At 44.4% G+C, this 14,975-nt stretch overlaps 1 protein-coding gene across 7 annotated transcripts in view; it reads right to left on the reverse strand.

The window, feature by feature from the left end:
- Positions 1-14,975, reverse strand: part of ARHGAP8 (Rho GTPase activating protein 8) — a 347,233-nt gene that overhangs the window by 250,134 nt on the left and 82,124 nt on the right. For all 7 annotated transcript variants that reach the window (XM_029600083.1, XM_029600080.1, XM_029600084.1 and 4 more), the window contains one exon: positions 611-698. In XM_029600083.1, the coding sequence (XP_029455943.1) occupies positions 611-698 (88 nt within the window). The remainder of the gene's footprint in view (positions 1-610; positions 699-14,975) is intronic.

Consider the following 14,975-nt stretch of genomic DNA (forward strand, 5'->3'; position numbering starts at 1 on the left):
TCCAATTTTGGGTTCGCTGGTTTCTAGAAGTGTGGATATGATATGAAAAGTTATGTGTATATATAAAGAAGATAATAAAGGCATTATGTAGAGATGTGAATCGTTTTTTGTGTTCATGTCATTCTTCGTTTTTCGGCTGCCGCTGGAAATGTCGGTTTTTTGTGGTTCGGGACTTTTTTTCACGAAAAATCGTTTGAGTTAGTGTGTGCTAACTCCCCGTTAGTGCGCGCTAACAAAAACTAATAAAAAGTAACAAAATCTAACTCCCCGTTAGTGCGCATTAATCCGAAAAAAAAATTTTCGCGAAAAAATGGGAAAATCCTGATTGTTTTTCGGGCTCCCCAAAACATGCCGAATTGGAAAATTTCAGCGAAATTGTCCAATTCAGCAAAAACGAATGCAGATCTCTATGATGTATGTGAAAGATTATAGTTTTTCAATTTACTAGTTATTAGTGATTACACTGGTGCATTCTTTCATGAACCACATTTTTACTATCCTTATTCCATGACTATGATCTTATTTTCATGAATATAGTTTCAGTAGTAAGAGATGAGGTTAAGAACCTAAAGAGAAATGTGAAACAAAGCAAATCCAGAGACAGACTTACTGAAGAAGCCTGATGTGATCAAGCTGATGAGAAGGGGGCATCCGACAGCAACTGAAAGTGATCACTTTCCTTCCACAATTGTCATCACCTGGTTAACAAAAGAATGTTGTTTAAGTAATACAATAGAAAACAGTCCTCCATTCTAAATTTCGGTGTCATAGAATATAAACTACAACAATAATTTTCTATGAGCCAGATTCAAATTAAATATCTGAGCTGTGCATCAATTATATAATGTGATTTATGCTTGACCAGGGAAAGGTGATTGCGATTTTTCCATTGAAGGGGGAATTTACAAGGCAGAAAGCCTTTCTTAATCAACAATTGAGTTCACAGACATCCCAGGTCAGACAATTGCCTCTTCTCGCATGCCCATGATTAACTATCCAACCCCCATCCCAAGTGATCATATTCATTTGTAAAAGACAATTCTGTCACACCAGTATTCACAAAGAAGATCTTTACTGGATGGATATGGCTGCGGCATAAGTCAATGCAAACAACAACTTAAATGCATACAATTAATTTACTAATTAACATATCCTCAATCCTCAGGATGACCACACCTTTGCCTGCTAAAATTCAATTCACCAAATGCTCCATAGGATCATGCTACAGCAATGTAGTGCCGTTGGGAGCGCAGGGCCATCCAAGCCTTCCTCCACTTTTACAAAATGCTCTATAGTATCATGCTATAGCAATGAAGCACTATTGGGGGACATAAGGCAATCGAAGCCTCACCCCCTCAGGTTATCCTATAATTTGATCCTTAATACTGAAAAAGTTCTCTGAAGACGTATTAAGTATCCGTTTTAAGTCTAATTATGATATAATCAAAAGAAATCAATTCTACTCAACATTTATAATAACAGAGGCCTACCAAAATAAGGGAGAAAATAAGAAAAGGAGTTATTAAGAAATTAAGCATTGTACATATCCTGCTTGCCATAATTCTATCCTTCACTTGACTGTGGGGGTATTACAGCTATTCTCCTCTGTTCAAACATTTTTAAATGATCAGGGACAAAGAATTGATTTCTTTTGATTATATCATAATTAGACTTAAAACGGATATTGAAGAATTAATTTCTAAGTTTGATATGTTAAATAAATAAATACAATATTACACCATAGTTATCTGTCTAATTTGATAAATCAATAAAACTAAAATTAATTTAATTAATTAAGTAAATAAGTAAATAAATACTGTGGGGGAGGGGGGTCTACAATTCCAAATTTTAAATTGAAAACAGAAGGGGGAAGGGCAAAACAGCCCGGTAATGTTTGCTGTCCAGAAATTTAAAGGTACAGTTAAGAGCCGCAGGCCTTTCAATTTCTTTTATTTTTTAATACTGACTGACAATGCTACTTACCCAGATATCTTTTAAATATCTCCAGATAAGTAGCAAGTTATCTGGCCACATAAAGTCAGATAATTTTAGACCCACTATCAGCTAGGTTAGCTGCCTCTCAGCCCCTCCCTGGAACATCCCTGGAACACCTCTTTTTTTTTCCAGCTAAATTCTAGCTGGATAACTACTTATCCGGCTAAATTCTAGCCAGATAAGTAGCTGAATGCACCATATTTTCTATTTAGATGGATAACTTTTGAGTTATCCGTCTAAATAGGTACTGAGTATGGACCCCACTGTATCTTTCCACATGCCTGTCCAGTCCCTGTGCATCGGAGGTAGACCCTTGGGCCGAGGTGGGGTTGACGCAACCCGTAGGTAAAGACCTACAGGTCCCAACCATCGGCAGGTGGAGTGGGCTGAAAGATAGAGGCCGCTGGAGCTTCACCTATACCAGCTGTTCCTCATGGGTTGAGCCTTTGGGTGCTGGGGCCAGCAGGACTTAGGTGGGCCTCTGTGTATAGTTGCAGGAGGAGAGGGTTCAGTCCAGAGACAGCAGGCGAGGGATGCTACAGTTCTACTTTGGACTAGATAATGTCCTGGAAACTCGGGCACCAATGGAACGAAGGCAGACAGAGGGCACTCGAGCAAAGGTAGGCCAAAGCCTGATGAGTCCACATCCAGGAAGTAGACAGAAGAGTCGTCCAATGGTAGGCTTGAGTCAGGGCTGGCGGCAATCCAGAGGCAATGGCAAGCAAGGCTGAGGTCTGATCACAGAGATATTCTATAGCGTAGTCAAGCGAAGCTGAGGTCTGATCACGGAGATCGTCAATAGCGTAGTCGGACGAAGCAAAGGTCTGGGCTGGAAATAGGCTGTAGCATGGTCAGACAAAGCAAAGTCAAAGTCTGTGTAGTCAATCCGAAGCATAAGCAGTGCAGGAACGCAGGGAAGATACGAATCTCTTAGTAGCAATGAGTACTCGACCAGCGAGGAGACCTGTTGCAAAGGCAACACTATGGAGCGGAGCCTGAGCTTAAATACTACGAACAGTTTGACATCATCATCATCCGGGGCCGCAGCTAGGTTCCTACCACAGTCCCTACATAAGGATCAGCGATGCACGCATGCACGCCTAAGGAGGGGTGCGGCGCGAGTGGTGGCATCTCTCCATGGGCCACATGGAGAGCCCGATGAGTAGTGGCATCAGGACCGGGAACACCGGAGACTGTAGCAGGGCCACAGGCACCGGGGGAGGCCAGAGGATGGAGCTGGTGGCCCACCACCGCCAGCGAAGATGAACCAGAGGCTGAAGTCCTTGTGGAAATGTGAGAAGGCCATGCCATGGGTCTGCCACGGACGGTATGCGTAACAGTCCCCCTCTTGAAAATTGAGGAGTTTATTACATGGAAATCATTGCATGAAGTATTAATCATAGGGGAAAATGGTATCTCTGAATTACCTAACTCCAAAGGGATACACCAAGCAAGTTTTCCAACATGCAGGAATAGCACATGGTACTAAGGGACTGAAACAAATACATGGAGAAATACATGCTCTAAGGAGAATGCAAAGAAAATGGATGAAGGCAGGCCCTCCTCAACAACACAACCTCTGAGGAGAGTATGCATAGTCAGGTATCATGCCATTCTAGCTGTCAGACCAATTGCAACTGGCTGTCTGTTTGTGCAAGAGGCCTATGGGAGCATGGTGCCAGATGGCTGACCTACTTGGGAGGTTTTTTTTTAATTAAATTAAAAAAAATGTTTGAGTGAGCGTGTGTGTGTATATATACACACACACACACACACACACACACACACACACACACATATACATATACACCATCCTATATATTAACAGGATGGTGACAGACTTTGTAAGAGATTTTCTTTTTAAATTTATGGTGAAAAAAGAGTAAATTAAAATTAAAAAAAAAAAAAAAAGGCAATAAAGACCTCAATATGCTTGAGATGGATCCTTGCAGAGTTGCCGCCGGGGACACTCCAAATCATACATCCACAGGCAACTGGGCCTCGTTCCCAAACATAAGGTAGTAGGAAGAATATCTGGCAGCATCATTCTTTGTACAATGACTGCATGTACCAACCTGCTCACATGGTGGCTCCATTAACATTTCTGCTGGAATTCTAGAGTACCCAGCATATTTAACAGCATTTGATGAATCGCTTATGCTGGGGATCACCTTGAGGGTGAAAAGTGGTGGTATGTGATATCTTGATACCACAAATCTGACATTTCTTTAATCAGGTGGCTCTCAAAGTCTTGACCTTGATCTGAGTGGATACAATTAGAAAATCCATAATGGACAAAATATTTCTCCCACAGTACCTTGGCCACAGTAGTTGCACACTGATTTTTGATGGGAACAGCTGGGTATATATAATGAAGTGATCTGTAACTACTAGAATGTTACCAATATAGCGGCAATCAATTTTAAGCACAGGAAATCCATGCAAACCAGATCAAGGGGGCCATTGTTAATGATGTTAGTCAAGGGGGCAGCTCTAGTAGGCAGGGTCTTCTGCATAATGCACTTGCCACAGGTCTTTACATATGCTTCTACATTTGTTGACTGCCAGGACCAATAGAAACTGGTCCTTACTAACTCAATAGTATGATCTATCCCCATGTGCTCGGTATCATCATGCAAGATCCTCAGTACACACCTCCGGAACTTCTAAGGCAATATTAAGTATTTCTTTACCTTAGATGAAGGTTTGGTACAGCAAGTCATCGGGCATCACTATGGGGCGAATTTTAAAATGGTTGCGCGTGTAACCCCGAAAACCCACTCCTGTGCGTGCCGAGCTTATTTTGCATAGGCCCGGCGACGCGAGCAAGCCCCGGGACACGTGTATGTCCTGGGGCTTGAAAAACGGAGCGGCGAGCAGGACCAAGGCTTCCAGCACAGCGGTTGTGCCGGGGGATCGCGCGCCAGAACTCAGCCAGCGTGTGCAACCTACGCCTGCCCAGAGGCAGGCACAACTTATTTAACAAAGGTAAGGGGGGGGGGGGGTTTAGATAGGGCTGGGGGGGAGGGGAGGGCGGAAAGTTCCCTCCGAGGCCGCTCCGATTTCGAAGCGGCCTTGAAGGGAATGGGGAATTCCATTGGGGCTCCCCTAGGGCTCAGCGCGCAAGGTGCACAAGTGTGCACCCCTTACGTGTGCAGACCCTGGATTTTATAACATGCACGCACAAATCTATGCCCACTCAGCAACAGGGGAACATCTGGGTACTGTTACACCACAGAAATAGCTGGCCTGCGGTACTTCCTAGCTTATCAGACAACCCCAAGGCCAGGGTCACATTTCTGAGCCTGTTGAAGATCAGCTTTCAGTAGCAAGGGTAACCCTCCCCCCCCCCCCCCAGACTGGCAACTCTGGTGCAGGCAACTGGAAAGGAAATGACAGATGCGACCAGCGAAAGTATTGTTTCTGCCTCATCTGAGGATTGACACAAGCCTTTTATGCCATCCTCTGGAACCTGTATCCATTGGTCTGTGCCTTCCTTACTATAGATTCTTCATGACAGAGCATCAGCATCATTGTTGGCTTTACCAGGCCAATATTTTAAGTCAAAGACATATGTGGCTAAAACAGCCAGCCATCGATGCCCTGTTGCATTGAGCTTAGCAGTGGTGAGTACATAAGTCAATGGATTATTGTCAGTGCACCCTGAACTTGGCACCGTATAGGTCAGTGGTTCTCAACCTTTTTTTGGCCGGGACACACCTGACAGATGGTTCTCACATGCGTGACACACTGAACATGTGACCATCATAGGGCTAAATATAAACATGCACTCTGCATCCACGTGAATCCCCTAGCAATGAGTACAGAGCACATTTAGGGCATTACCCTGTACAATTCGCCATACAAAAAAGATATTCTGGTTCTGATGCCATCCCAATAAAAGCAAAACAAACTCCTTTTACTACCAGGCAAAATAGCCTTCCTTATGAAAAGACAGTAATTTACCACTAATGCATATCCTATTGAGAAAACAGAACAAATAAGATTGATACAAATGCCTACATGCTAGTTAAATACCTCACCTCAGTCACACACCTTTCACAAAGTACAGAAAAAACACAAATTATAAATATGGAGACAAACTGGAATGGAAAACCAAAAATGCCACTCTGCATGCAGTGTGAACCTGAAGAAATGGAAAGAGAAATATAGCACCTAACAGACTCTCAAGATTTGCAATAATGCACACAAACTAACCCGCACAAAATTACACCTGTATTATAGAACACACTCAACAGTAACAACCCTATCTAAGAAATACAACTATTAAACTAGGCCCTAAACACTAATACATTTCCTATTGGGAAAACAGAATAAGCCAAACTGCTATAGAGCCCCACACAGAAAAAATTGTAAAGCTATACTAAAAATGTTACAAAACAGCTGCTGAACAGAATAATATCCAACAATTAAATACTCATAAAAATTATTAAAACATGTCCAAATATCAATAAATATTTTAAAACAGCAGACATCGCATAATACCCAATAATTAAAATGGCAATCAATCAAGAAAAACAGCCTTAAAAAGCCACCTTTACTTACCCTCTGCAGCAGCTCTCCTACTCCTTTCCCTTCCAGGCCAATAGCACTCACCAGAAGCAGCAAGGGCTGCTGAAGCTCTGTCCTCACAGTCCTCTTCCATGGCACCCACAACCAGTCACCCCCCCCCCCCCCCCCCCCAATTAGACCCCACGACCAGTCTCGGTCTCTCTCTCACACTAGTCATCTTCCTGACCAGTTTCTTTCTCAATCATACTCATGGTCTCTTATAAACCAGCTCTTACCCAGGCTTCCATTCACACCCACAGACACAAGCTCTCACCCAGGCATCCATTCACACCCACACACACCAGCTCTCACCCACGTACCCATTCACACCAGCACTCAGCCAGGCACTCATTCACACCCAGATGCACCAGCTCTCACCCAGGCACTCATTCTCACACAGAGGCACCAGCTCTCAGACAGGTACTCATTCACACACAGAGGCACCAGCTCTCAGCCAGGCACTCATTCACACACAGACTCACCCATTCACACACAGACGCACCAGCTCTCACCAAAAACATCTTCCTTCACTGTGGGGATTGGCTCCAGTTCCGTCGCGACTTTACTCCAGCGGGCCTTTCCTCTTCCCCGCCACGGGCTGTGGCAGCCTTGCTTGGTCGGGGTTCCTCTTCGCCGCCATGAGAATGGGCTCCCATGGCGACTTTGCTTTGTCGGGGGGGTCTGGTTTCCTCTTCACCGCATGGCCTTGCTTTGTCGGAGTTCAAAAACTTCTATTCCTCCCACCCCAACCCCGGGCATTCTGATGTCTGCCTCACCGGTCAATCAAAGGCTTCCTCCCTTCTTCCTACACCCACTGGTAGGGAGGAGGCTTGCGATTGGCCTGCACGGGGGCAGGCAGAATGAAGGAGGCTTCCCATTGGGCAATGGGCGTAGGAAGAAAGGAGGCTTCCAATTGGCCCACGGGGCCTGGAAAAAGGCAAAAGGAAAGTAGAATGGGGTAGTGGGACACCAAGAGACGCGACACACCTGCCAGTGTTTGGCAACACACTAGTGTGTCGTGACACACCGGTTGAAAACCGCTGGTATAGGTAACCATGGAATTTGTCCACTATATATTTTAATGCTAAGAATTCAAGCTGATGCGTTGGGTACTTTTTCTCAGAATCAGTCAGCTTCCTACTAGCAAAAGCAAGATGTCTCATACAATTATAGTGCTCTTGGTATACCTACTGCACTAAACCCTCCAGTCTACCATCAATGTGCAGGATATATGGCAGATGGCACAGGGATGTGCATTAGTAGATAAATGATTTCTCTGAAATTTTATACATATAAAACCCACAACATAGCAGGCTCACAAATCAATGGTTACATACCAATGCTTACATCTAAGAACATAAGAAATTGCCATGCTGGGTCAGACCAAGGGTCCATCAAGCCTAGCATCCTGTTTCCAACAGAGGTCAAACCAAGCCACAATTACCCAAACACCAAGAAGATCCCATGCTACTGATGCAATTGATAGCAGTGGCTATTCCCTAATTCAACTTGATTAATAGCAGTTAATAGACTTCTCCTCCAAGAACTTATTTATTTATTTATAACTTTTCTATACCGAAGTTCAAATAACACAGTTAATTATCACTCCGGTTTACATTGCAACCATAAAAAACAGTGACAAAGTTGTCCTACATAGAACAGGGGGAGAGAAAAACTTGGATACAGCTTAAGCATGGGGAGTAACGTGTCAAAACTGGTAAGAACTGATGAGTTGGCTTTTTGGGGTAACAAGGTATTCCGAGGGAGGGGGTAGGAATGAGGGATTGGAAGGGGGTTGGAAGGAACTTATCCAAACCTTTTTTGAACTTATCCAAACCTTTTTTGAACCCAGCTACACTAACTGCACTAACCACATCCTCTGGTAACAAAATCCAGAGCTTAATTGTGCGTTGAGTGAAAAAGAATTTTCTCCGATTAGTCTTAAATGTGCTACTTGCTAACTTCATGGAATGCCCCCAAGCCCTTCTATTATCCAAAAGTATAAATAACCGATTCACATCTACTCGTTCAAGACCTCTCATGATCTTAAAGACCTCTATCATATTTCCCCTCAGCCATCTCTTCTCCAAGCTGAACAGCCCTAACCTCTTCAGCCTTTCCTCATAGGGGAGCTGTTCCATCCCCTTTATCATTTTGGTTGCCCTTCTCTGTACCTTCTCCATCGCAACTATATCTTTTTTGAGATGCGGTGACCAGAATTATACACAGTATTCAAGGTGTGGTCTCAAAAATGGAGCGATACAGAGGCATTATGACATTTTCCGTTTTATTAACCATTCCCCTTCCTAATAATTCCTAACATTCTGTTTGCTCTTTTGACTGCTGCAGCACACTGAGCCGATGATTTTAAAGTATTATCCACTATGATCCCTAGATCATTTTCCTGGTTGGAAGTTCCTAATATGGAGCCTAACATCGTGTAACTACAGCAAGGGTTATTTTTCCCTATGTGCAACATCTTGCACTTGTCCAAATTAAATTTCATCTGCCATTTGGATGCCCAATCTTCCAGTCCTGCAAGGTCCTCCTGTAATGTATCACAATCCACTTGTGATTTAACTGCTGTAAATAATTTTGTATCGTCAGCAAATTTGATAACCTCACTCATCGTATTCCTTTCCAGATTATTTATATATATATTGAAAAGCACCGGTCCAAGTACAGATCCCTGAGGCACTCCACTGTTTACCCTTTTCCACTGAGAAAATTGACCATTTAATCCTATTCTCCTGTCTTTTAACCAGTTTGAAATCCATGAAAGGACATTGCCTCCTATCCCATGACTTTTCAGTTATCTTCGAAGCCTCTCATGAGGGATTTTGTCAAATGCCTTCTGAAAATCCAAATACACTATATCTACTGGTTCACCTTTATCCACATGTTTATTAACCCCTTCAAAAAAATGAAGCAGATTTATTAGGCAAGACTTCCCTTGGGTAAATCCATGTTGACTGTGTTCCATTAAATCATGTCTTTCTATATGCTCTACGATTTTGATCTTTAGAATAGTTTCCACTATTTTTCCAAGCACTGAGGTCAGGCTCACTGGTCTATAGTTACCCAGATCACCCCTGGAGCCCTTTTTAAATATTGGGGTTACATTGGCCACTCTCCAGTCTTCAGGTACAACGGATGATTTTAATGATGTTACAAAACCGTTTTAAAATGATGTTACAAATTTTAACTAATAGATAAGAAATTTCATTTTTGATGCATACCACTTAGTCCAGGTGATTTGCTACTCTTTAGTTTGTCAATCTGGCCTACTACATCTTCAAAGTTCACAGTGATTTGGTTTAGTTCATCTAACCTGGCAATGCTGCTCAACTCTTTAAATGTTAGTTTTCAGTCAGTGGGGAGCTGAGCAGCAACACCAGGTTAGACATAAGCATTGGTGTCTAACCATTGATTCGTGAAAATGCTATGTTGTTGGTTTTATATATATAAAACATTTTTTTAGACATGTTTGTTTTATTTTTGTTTCATTTGTTCATAATAAAGAGTCCATAAGGCAGGCAACGGTGGTTGCCGAGACACTGGCGTGTGTTGGGTTACATTTGGTTAAAGAACAAAAAGGAATACACAGCATCAACATTATAGGTGCTCTAGAAGAGTCAGCTTTTTTTCCCATACAGAGAACAAGCCAGTTGCATTCAGTTAAGTAAAACATTTTCTAGTAAAATAGGTTTAGGCATAGCCAACTAGCAGATGATTGATACATTGGTGTTATTTCTGATGCCGTTTATAGCAGATTGTGAGGCAAGAGACGGGTTATTAAATTTTAAACACTGGGTGTCTGATGCTGTGGCTTTGATTAAAAGACAGGAAACAGAGAGTAGGATTAAATGGATAATTTTCCCAGTGGAGGGGAGTGGGCAGTGGAGTGCCTCAGGAATCTGAACTGGGACCCATGCTTTTCAATATATTTATAAATGATCTGGAAAGGAATACAACCAGTGAGGTAATTAAATGTGCAGATGATACAAAATTATTCAGAGTAGTTAAATCATAAGCAGATTGTAATAAATTGAAGGAAGAACTTGTGAGATGGAAAATTGGGCATCCAAATGGCAGATGAAATTTAATGTGGATAAGTGCAAGGTGATGCATATAGGGAAAAATAACCCATGCTATAGTTACACGATGTTAGGTTCCATATTAGGAGCTACCACCCAAGAAAGATATCTAGGCGTCATAGTAGATAACACATTGAAATCATCAGTTCAGTGTGCTGTGGCAGTCAAAAAAGCAAACAGAATGTTGGGAATTATTTTATCTATTTGAGGTTTTTATATACTGGTATTTGTCGAAACATCATATCGGTTTACATATAACTTGTAACAGCTGGGAAATACATTAAACAGGGAGATAGGCAGAACTTGGAGAGTATACAGAGTTATATAGCAAGCTTCAGAAAGATCAAGTAGATAATAAATATAAGAAAAACATGGAGTTGAGGTTATAGCAGGGGTCGGGAACCTATGGCTCGCGAGCCAGATGTGGCTCTTTTGATGGCTGCATCTGGCTCGCAGACAAATCTTTAATAAAAAAGTAAAAATCTAACAAAAGCCCCCACCCTCCTGATGCCCCCCCCCCCCAAAGACCTCCAAAATTAATTTACTACAACCCCGAACCCTCCTGAACCCCCCCTTCCCCCAAGACCTGCCAAAAGTCCCTGGTGGTCCAGCGGGGGTCCAGGAGCGGTCCGGGAGCGATCTCCCGGACTTGGGCTGTCGGCTGCCAGTAGTCAAAATGGAGTCGACGGCCCTTTGCCCTTACTTTCAGATCGATACTCTAAGGCCACGGTAGAAACAGTGCGGCAGTGTCAGGCGCACCCTCGTTCCCCGCACCCTCGTTCCCCGCACGCTCGTTCCCCGCACCCTCGTTCACCTACCGCTCGATATTCTCTTCAAATTGCATGCAAATGCATGCCGCGGCTGCGAAGCCTTAGGCAAGCGTTAGGCCCGCGCAACCCATTTTACTGTATAGAGCGCCTATACAGTATCCTGGGTTCGCGGGCCTAACGCTTCACGGCCGCGCTGGTATCTGTCATTTCAAATATCATTTGAAATGACAGGTACCAGGAAGTGGACAGTTATGTTCCCCGATGCTCGGCAAACTTTCCCCCAGCCCCCGCTCACCTGCCCTGGCCCTGTCCGGTCTCCGGTGCAGCCCCAGTCCTGTCCCCTCCTCCCGAAGCAAAAAAAAAAGAAAAAGTAGCAAGGCTCGGGCCTGCTACGATAGTCCCTTCTCCCTTCTCTCCTCCCGATTTCGGCGCTCAAGGAGGCAGGTGCGCGTGCATTCATCCAGGCAGAGGGAGCCGGCGGCGAAAGCGGCCTCCGGCTCCCTCTGCCTGGATGAATGCATGGCCCCCGCCGGCAGTGAATGAATGCCCGTGCGATTTCGGCGCTCAAGGCAGCCGGGTGGGCGTGCATTCATCCAGGCAGAGGGAGCCGGCGGCGAAAGCGGCCTCCGGCTCCCTCTGCCTGGATGAATGCACGGCCCCCGCCGGCAGTGAATGAATACCCGTGCGATTTCGGCGCTCAAGGCGTGACATCACGTCATGTGACTGCCTTGAGCACCGAAATCGCATGGGCATTCATTCACTGCCGGCAGGGGCCGTGCATTCATCCAGGCAGAGGGAGCCGGAGGCCGCTTTCGCCGCCGGCTCCCTCTGCCTGGATGAATGCATGCCCACCCAGCCGCCTTGAGCGCCGAAATCGGGAGGAGAGGAGAAGGGAGAAGGGACTACCGTAGCAGGCCTGAGCCTTGCTACTTTTTCGGTTTTGTTTTTTTTGCTTCGGGAGGAGGGGACAGGACTGGGGCTGCACCGGAGACCGGACGGGGCCTTGAGCGCCGAAATCGCCCACATTTTTTACACTTTATTCCCGTTTTAATTTTCGAACACCACACTAACACCAAGTAGAGGGTAGGCGGTAAACTAACAGGTTAAGGACGCGGCAAAATAGCGGGTTACAAAGGAGATAATCTGAGCGCGCGTCACAGTATCGGAGGGGAATAGCTAATTCCTTCATTATACAGCTAATTCGTTCATTTACATATCATATACATGCTGCGTGCGGAAAGGGTTATGCGTCTGTTTTAAGAAGCGCTAAGGACGCGTGAAACTGGAGACTGTATCGCTGGATCGCCTTACGCGTCCAAATTGTGCGCTCCCAGCACGTTACAGACGGGAAATCTTCAACTGCATGTTACAGTATCGACCTGTATGTCACAGGGGTTACCGCTGCCATTGGTCGACCCAGTGACATAGTGAGGGCAAAAGGCCATCTGCGCCATTTTGACTACTGGCAGCCGACAGCCCAAGTACAGGAGATCGCTCCCGGACCGCTCCCGGACCTCCACTGGACCACCAGGGACTTCTGGCAGGTCTTGGGGGGCATCAGGAGGGTGGGGGGTTTTGTTAGATTTTTACTTTTTTATTAAAGATTTGTCTGCGAGTCCTGGACCCCCGCTGGACCAGGGACTTTTGGCAGGTCTTGGGGGGGGGGGGTCAGGAGGGGGGGGGGGTTGTAGTAAATTAATTTGGCAGGTCTTGGGGGGCATCAGGAGAGTAGGGGTTTGAAGTAAATTAATTTGGTAGGTCTTGGGGGGGGGGGTCAGGATGGTGGGGGGTTGTAGTTAGTATGGCTCTCATGGAATTACATTTTAAAATATGTGGCTTTCATGTCTCTATCAGCCAAAAAGGTTCCCGACCCCTGGGTTATAGTATACACGTGAGGTAGGCAGGGAGAATAAGGAATGGTGAATAAAACGGAAAATGTCATAATGCCTCTGTATCACTCCATGGTGAGACTGCATCTTGAATACTGTGTACAATTCTGGTCGCCACAGCTCAAAAAAGACATAGTTGCAACTGAGAAGGTACACAGAATGGTGACCAAAATGATAAAAGGGATGGAACAGCTCCTGTATGAGGAAAGACTAAAGAGGTTAGGACTGTTCAAGCTTGGAGAAGATGGCTGAGGGGGAATATGATAGAGGTGTTTAAAATCAGGAGAGGTCTAGAATGGGTAAATGTGAATCGGTTATTTACTCTTTCGGATAATAGAAGGACTAGGGGACATTCCATGAAGTTAGCATGTGGCACATTTTAAACTAATCTGAGAACATTCTTTTTCACTCAACGCCCAATTAAACTCTGGAATTTGTTGCCAGGGAATGTGGTTAGTGCAGTTAGTGTAGCTGGGTTTAAAAAAGGATTGGAGTTCTTGGAGAAGTCCATTACCTGCTATTAAGTTGACTTAGGAAATATCCACTGCTATTACTAGCAACAGTAGCATGGGATAGACTTAGTTTTTGGGTACTTGCCAGGTTCTTATGGCCTGGATTGGCCACTGTTGGAAACAGGATGCTGGACTTGATGGACCCTTGGTCTGACACAGTATGGCATCTTATGTTCTTAAATTATAAATTTTTTTTTTAGATTTCTTTGAGATCTTGATTTAAAATATTTTAGGGGATATCATAAAAAAAAATTGTATGTGTTGTTCCTCACTTCCCCCTACCGTCAACGGTAGGGGAAATTGAGGAAAACAGGATTTACATTCAGACATCATCCAACAAGGCATTGATCTGTGCAATCTGGGTAAACAAGCTTTGGGGTAAGTTGCTTGATGCGGCAGTTACATCCCTTAACCATAAGCCTTATACTCACCTTTGATGCAACTCCAACATTACACTCTGCATCAATGACAGGGGATGGCAGGAAATTTGAATCAAACAGTTACCAACAAGAGCCCTTAAGTTGGTAGTTGGTGAAACAGATAAGTATGGGAAAATAAGTGCGGAAGCTTGCTGGGCAGACTAGATGGGCCGATTGGTCTTTTTCTGCCGTCATTTCTATGTTTCTATGCTTCTTCTTTTGCTTCCTGTATATTATTCCAATAGCCAATAGGTCCTGTAGATGCTTTTGGACATCCTCAATGTCACTAGGGGCTAGTCCTCATGACTTTTCTCAGAAAGGATGGGTGTCATGCAGGGGTATAGGGTGCTCTACTCCTTTTGCCAACCCCACATCCCACTCATGGGTAGAAAACACATAACACTTGGATAGTTGCTGAATTAATTGTTCTTTCCACTCAGGAAAGATCGGAGAATCCTGGAAGTTAAACAGCAAGGAGTTGATTAGTGGGGTGGAGCCCTTCTGTGAGGAACCTCCTACTGCCAAGGTGTTCACAGTGTAAGCTCAGGCTATCTTGAAGCCCTTGTCCAAGGTGATCTTTTTTGGATTCATTGTGCACCCAGCCCTGCAGCTGGTCACCCTTCAAACTTTGGGTGGTGTATAACCCTCATTGAACTAGCAGTCCTCCAGGCAGCCAATTATTTGGGGACAATTCCACAATTACAATTTGCATCTTTGCCTC

This window comes from Rhinatrema bivittatum, chromosome 4 (genome assembly GCF_901001135.1).
Source record: "Rhinatrema bivittatum chromosome 4, aRhiBiv1.1, whole genome shotgun sequence".
NCBI lineage: Eukaryota > Metazoa > Chordata > Amphibia > Gymnophiona > Rhinatrematidae > Rhinatrema > Rhinatrema bivittatum.